Source organism: Petaurus breviceps, unplaced genomic scaffold, assembly GCF_028583685.1.
Source record: "Petaurus breviceps papuanus isolate PSGF00001 unplaced genomic scaffold, PetGlider_PUasm1.0 490, whole genome shotgun sequence".
NCBI lineage: Eukaryota > Metazoa > Chordata > Mammalia > Diprotodontia > Petauridae > Petaurus > Petaurus breviceps.
Window position 1 is genome coordinate 11,830,815 of NW_027186352.1, and position 6,880 is coordinate 11,837,694.

The following is a 6,880-nucleotide window of genomic DNA, read 5'->3' on the forward strand; positions in this document are numbered from 1 at the left end:
CCTCCCTCCCTCCCTCCTTCCTTCCTTCCTCCCTCCCTCCCTCCTTCTTTCCCTTCTTCCCCCTTCTCTTTCTCATCTCTTTTTCCTTCCCTTCCCTTCTTCCCCTCACTTTTTCATTCCCTAATGTGTACCTTTTTTTGAACAAAGCTTGCCTCTATCTTTGTGTCCCCTTCCCCCCAAATCAGACAACCAGTAATCCAGTTGATAATCTGGGTGCTGGCCTCTCAGCCGTGGCCCTTGCCAGGCCGGCTGTCCCCTTGGCTTTGGTGGTTGCAGGGTGGGGGAGGGGGGCTACCTAGATGATTCTTGTGTGTTGACTCAGAGTCGATTCCTTTCTGCCTTTAGCATCATGGGGAGCCTGGCTGTTAGCTAATGTGGAAGGAAGAGGGGGGTGGGCACAGGACTTGGCTTCCAGGCCCAGATCGCCCCTTAGGGTCTGAGGCCAGGGCTGGAAGGAATCTCGGAGATCATCGAGTCCGTCCTTCTCATTTTATGGATGAGGAAACTGAGGCTTGACAAGGAGTAGCCTGCCCAAGCCAATGGCTAGCACAGCAAAGCTTTCCCCTCTGGACCTGAGCCCAGCATGCTCCCCATCACAGAGTCCTCAGACCTTGGGCACTCACTTCCCTTACAGGCTCTATTTCCTCACTGCCAAATGAAGGGCTCTGGGCCTGGAGAGCCTGGGTAGCGCTGGGCTGTGCCCCAGGCTTCAGTGAGCCCGGGCTGCTTTGGAGCCTTGGCTTTCTGGGTGGTCACCACCTTGTGTGAGCGGGCCCGACCTCCCCTCTGGCTCTGGCCGAATTCTCTCCTTTCCTTGTATTGCAGTCTCGAGTGGACGTGTACAGCTCACACAATCCGGCTGGGACATCTGTGCAGGACATGTTACACTGGGCTCAGGTAGGGGCACATGGTGGGGCAGATGCAGGAGGCGCCAGGCTCTTTGGACACAGTCCTGAGGCTGGAGTCAGAAGACCCTGTTAGGGAATCTCTGGCCAAGTCACTTCCTTTCTGTGCCTGTTTCCTTTTGGACAAGGAGCTCTCCCCAGCTCTGAGCTGTCTCTCCTCCCCTCCCTCCTGTGCCCCCCACCCCCACCCCACTGCCCACTCATCCTCTCTCTTCATGAATCAGGAAAGACTTTTTTTTCCTAAGCAATCGGGGTTAAATAACTTGCTCAAGGTTACATGGCCAGTTATTTCTGGGTGTGGTACTGAGTATCTGAGCCCGGATTTTGATCCAGGGCATGACACTGGAGCTGGTGCTCTTACTTGCTGAGCCACCTGGCTGCCCCTAAGCAATCGGGGTTAAATAACTTGCTCAAGGTTACATGGCCAGTTATTTCTGGGTGTGGTGCTGAGTGTCTGAGCCCGGATTTTGATCCAGGTCGTCCCAACACTGGAGCCGGTGCTCTTACTTGCTGTGCTACCTGGCTGCCCCCAGGAAAGACTTCTTGTAGGAGCTGCTGTTGAGCTGAGCTCCATGGGGTGGAGGTAAGGAGGGAGATCCAGGTGTCGGGTTGGTGGTCTGGAAGAGAGAGAAAGTGTGAAGGCCAGTTTGGCAGTTCTTCAGTGACTCAGGAAACCCACTCAGGAAGGTCTGTTTGAGCCTTCCAATCAGGGAGTGAAGAAGGTCAGACCTTCAGCCAGAGGATGGGATCATTGTGGCAGCTGGGGGGAGGGGAGACTTGGAGCCAGGGAGGCCTATTAGGCAGCTGTTAACAGGGCTCAGGTGAGAGGCCACAACAGACCCAAGGACCAACTGGAAAGGCCCAGGAGAAAGGAAGCAAAGGCTGGGCCAGACCAGATGCCATGGGCAGTCTATGGAAATGTGTCCATGCTGCTGCTGGCTCCTTCCCAGGCGCATTGTGTCTGCAATTGGAATTTCCCAGGTAAACAGTTGCTCTGATGGAAGGCAGCTTCAGAGAGATGCCCCGACGGGCTTTTGTCATTAGTGATATGTTGCCACCCCACCTTGGACAGAACTGGCATCTGGAAATGTTGAAAAACAACATTAAACTTTGCTGGGTGTTTTTTTCTCTCAAATGATAATGACTTACATTTCCCATAGGGTTTTCAGCTTTACAAAGCATTAGACAAATGACCCCCCTGTGAGCTGGCTGGTGCAATACTTTAGAGATATAAAAACAGCCTCTGATGGGTAGTGCAATTGAGGGTGATACCCCAGGGTCAATCCCTGGGGCCCCCAGCTATGATTTTGGGCTGACTTTGCCCAAGGCCAAGGTTAGATGATGCCCCCAGGGTTCAGGCAGAATTTCTAGCCAGTTAGCTCATTTGGAATACACAAGGGGATCTGGTCCTAGGGATTATGGTAGTATGCTGTGTGACTCAAGAAAAATGCACAGGCCTCATTGCAAATAGGAAAAGAGCCAGGATATTTAATCCCTGTGAAATGCTGTGAGCCATCTTGTCCTTGGAGACCAGAGAATGCAGTCCACTTTCCTTTGCTTGGTGAAGAGGTGGGGGCCTATATTGCCAGGGGGGCCGATGTGAAGCCATGGCACTGCTATTCTTTCTTACAGGAGAAGGCCTGTGTGGGGAGTGTCTCAGGAAATGAAAAAGAGAAAGAAACACTGCAGTGAGGTCAACAAGCATTTATATCATGACTACTGTATGCCAGGCACTGTTGCTAAGCAATGTGAGCAAAAAGCCAGTCAGTCCCTGTCCTCAAGGAGCTTCCATTCTAATGGGAGAAGACAAACACTTAAAAGAGAGATGAAGATGGGGAGAAAGTCTCCAACAGAGGGGGCAAGGCCGAGGAAAGTCTAGAGAGGCCCAGGGGACCGAGGAGTGAACAGGGCTGGCCATGCCGTTCCTGGAAATGCAGGCTCCAGGAGGAGGGGGCTGCTGGGGAATCAGTCTGGTCCAGCTGCATGTGAGCTCCCTGAGGGCAGGCCCTCCTCACTTTGCCTTTATATTCCCAGGGCCTGGCACTTAGTAGGTGTTTGAGAATACTCTTTGATTGAAGGCTAAGGCTTGTATTGCTGTATTAGCTTGTAATGAACTCTTTCTAACCTTTTCAATTCCAAATGTTTAGGCTGTCAGATCTGGGGAGTTTAAAGCCTATGACTGGGGAAGTCAAGATAAGAATTACTTTCACTACAATCAGGTAAGGGTGCTGGGGCTTCTTTCGTGGGTGTGGGGGATGGGTGGCTATCTGAGATGGCAGTAAGAAGTGGTTGGGCACAGTTGGAGGTGCTCACCACAGTCATGGTTGAGGGGCCAGTGAGGCCCCCTTCCCTTCTGTCCTCTCCCCTCCCCCAACAGACCATGGTGGAGCTCAATGCCACACTTTCATGCCAGGCTCGGATTCTTCCAGTGGCTTCGAAATGAAGCCAGCAGGCCCCAGCTCCTTCTCCATCAGCTTTGACCAAACTAAGTTTAAGGCATGTGGTTCTTGCTTTGTTGTAGCTTTAAAAACATTGGTCACTTGAAAATGGGTTTTCCTTGGCCTTTCCCCCGCAGACTAAGCCTCCCCTCTATGGAATTAAGGACATGCGGGTCCCAACAGCCATTTGGAGTGGGGGCCGAGACACTCTGGCAGACCCCAGGGACATGGGCCTCTTACTGACGCAGATCACCAATCTCGTGTATCACAAGAACATTCCTGAGTGGGAGCACTTGGATTTCATCTGGGGGATGGACGCCCCAGCGAGGCTCTATAGGGAAATCTTGGACCTGATGAAGAAATATAAATGAGGCCTCCCAGGGGAGTCTCGGCCCAGACCACGGCTCAAGGCCATGGTGATCATTCTGCTGTTTTCTCCAATCGATTTGCACTTTCTGAAAGCTTTTTGTACAAGAAGGGGGGGGGGGGCGGCCCATTCTCTGGCTCACTCCGACTCTGGCCTACCACACTGTCTGGCTTTTGAGCCTACCTGGGGATGGCAAGAAGGTGTCTCAGGAAAGACAACCCTCTTCAGATCCCTCAGAGCCCTTGAACTTGAGATCCAGAAGGGCTATTAGAGCTCATGGGGTCTGATTTCTCTCCATTTTAAAGATAGAGAAACTGAGGCTCAGAGATGAAAACTCAAAGCTCTTGGGCATTTTTAAGACCTCACAGACTGGGGTAAAGGCTCTACCCCCCAGCCCCAGCCCCCAAACCTGTGTTGTTTATCTGGATCGTTTACAGACAGTCCCCCAAGTGTCAGAGCCTGACACCTCTGGATTCTTGTGTTTCTTGGTGAGGCCTTTTTGACATTGGTAGCAAGGCTGCTCTCACACTGGAGAAACTTAGGGACTGAGCCACATTTTATTTTCCCCTGTGTTTGTAAGGAAGGGCAGTGGCTGCCGGACACTGAGCCTCCAGGTATCTCTTTGTAGACCTTTGCTCCTGGTTCTGCACACCAAGCCAAACAGAACATCTCTTGTCCCTTTTAGTGGGGGAGCCTTCAAAACTTAAGACAGCTGCCACCTCTTCACCCCCCAGACCCCCAACCTCCCAAGCCTTCTCTTTATCAGGTTACAGATCCCCAGCTCTTTCAAAAGAGACAGCACGACCCACTGGGCACAGTGCTAGACTTCAGGTCCTTGAGACCTGGTTTGAATCTCACCCTTGATTCTTGCTAGTTCTGTGACCCTGGGCAGGTCACTTAGCCTCTTTCTAAGTAGACCTTTGACCTTTACTAGCTATGTGATATAGGGCATGTGACTTAACCACAACATCTAAATTTCCTCATCTCTAAAATCAGGGGGGTGACCTTTTACAGTTTACATTCTAAATCTGTGGTCTTCTTTGGTAACCATCTTTCCCCTGCCTTTTAAACAAGCAAGTGTATTGATTGGCTGTGACCTCTTCTCCAGGGTGAATTTCTCTTCTGTCCACAGGCATTTCTAATGCTTTGGTTGGCAGATGCCAGAAATACTTCCTAGATAAATGGTCAAGTGTCTGAGTAATCTTGAATGGCCTTGGGGTAATTTAAAACTTATTTGCTTCATTAGTTTGAAGACTGAGACCACTGGACCGTTTGTGCCTAAAACCCTGGAAGTCTGACACTCTGGGGCTCTGCTGGTTCAGGGCCCCCAGATGCTGTTAATAAGGTGCCAGCATTTCATTGCTTTGGTGAAATCCTGAGCAACATTTACCCCTTCTTCATTACACCACCTGCTCCCCATGTCTTGGAACTTGGTGCAGCATGAAAGCAGCCACTGCTGGCTTTGGCTCTCCTTTTCCTTTCAAAATAACCATGGGAATCTGTCTACCCAAACTCAGGGAGTCCTAACCTTTGAATCTTTTCATTTCAGCTATATGGATGATTTTGTTGTTTCTGATTTACAAACATTTGTGTGTATGTGTATTGTGGGTAACCAGAGTATGGGGGCTTTGATACTCCTGACATAATTTCCTCCTTGAATTATAGACTAGATTAGAATTTAGGAATACTAGATTATGATGAAAGTTGGGAGGACCCCCACATGTGCAAAGGTTATTTTGTTACTGACATATTTAAAGTTGAAAAAAAAATGTCCAATAAAATTGAATGTGCTACACACTAATACAGAAGTTGTCTTTTTTTTTTTTTTTTTGGGGGGGGGGTGACCAAGGGGAATATTCACAAAACTCTGCCTTCTCTATTTTCCCTTTTGCCTCTACACCCTTTCTTCCTGTATCTGGAAGGTCTTCATGTCCAGCATTGGGGGTACCTGTGGGAACCAGATGTTCTTGTAAAAGAAGACTTGGGGGTTTCAGTGGACTGCAAGCTCAGCATGAATAACCTAGGTGCTAGGGCTGTGATCTTAGACTGCTCTGAGTGCCTCAGATGAGAGGCAGAGGGTTGTGGTGGATAGTAGGGGGATTGTAGTTGGAGCCAGGAGCCTGGCAGAATAGAACATGGCTAGATTGGTTGTCAGAAGGACATGGGTTCAAATGTCTCTGACTAGCTGTGTGACCTTGGAGGAGTCCCTCAAACTCTTTGGGTCTTAGTTTCTTCATCTGTAACTTGAGGGTGTTGGCCTACAGGACATCTGAGATCCCTTCTCAATCCATCAAAATAATATAGCATTTATTAAGCACCTACTGTGTGCCAAGCTCTGTGCTAAGCACTTTATACATATCTTATTTGATCCTCACAATGACTTTGTGAGGTAGATACTGTTATCCCTATTTTACGATTGAGGAAAATGAGGCAAACAGAGATTAAGTGACCTGCCCAGGGTCATACAACTAGTAAGAATCTGAGGCTGGATTTGGAATCAGGTTTTGCTGATTCCACATCCAGTACCCAGTCTACTATGCCACCTAGCTGCTTAATACCATGCTCATATGACTAGTCTATAGTCACAAAGCACCAAGTATCAGAAGTGGATTCCTTACTCCAAATGCACTGCTCTGTTTACAACACTGCTTCTCATTCACTGAGTTGTTACTCTTAATAATTACTTGTACTCCGGATGGTACTCGGGGCTCCAGACAGTAGGGAAGGGAGAGTTGAGGGGCTAGGTTTGGCCTAAGCTGAGGTCCTCCAGTTTCCTGGGGCACTGAAGGGAGGGAGGCTGGAAGAGGAAACCAGAGAAAGGGTCATGTGTCCTTTGGTCCATTACGGGCATGTATGACTGCCTTGTAGCTAACTCCCCTTCCATGCTTGGACTCTAAAGGGGTGCAGATGGGAAAGGAAGGGTTTGAAGTTGGGTGTTTGAGGTGTGCTGGCTACAGCAGCCCACCCTGACCTCATGCTGGAATGGGGCGACAGGAGATAAGTCACCACTTTCTAGTCACATGGGAACTTCTGGAGGGTTTTTTGTTCTGAAGTTTCCAGAAAATGAACATTTCTATACACACAGCAGAACACACAAAAAGGATTGAATCTAAAAATGAATTTCATAATACTATCTTAAAAAAAAGAAACGTATAATTCCACACTTCCCA

General features: G+C 49.2%; 1 protein-coding gene across 2 annotated transcripts in view; it reads left to right on the forward strand.

Moving 5' to 3' along the window:
- Window positions 1-5,511, forward strand: part of LIPA (lipase A, lysosomal acid type) — a 34,759-nt gene extending 29,248 nt beyond the window's left edge. For both annotated transcript variants that reach the window (XM_069101756.1, XM_069101755.1), the window contains 3 exons: window positions 826-897; window positions 3,053-3,124; window positions 3,481-5,511. In XM_069101756.1, the coding sequence (XP_068957857.1) occupies window positions 826-897; window positions 3,053-3,124; window positions 3,481-3,714 (378 nt within the window). In that variant the 3' untranslated portion in view covers window positions 3,715-5,511. The remainder of the gene's footprint in view (window positions 1-825; window positions 898-3,052; window positions 3,125-3,480) is intronic.
- The last annotated feature ends 1,369 nt before the right edge of the window (window positions 5,512-6,880 follow it).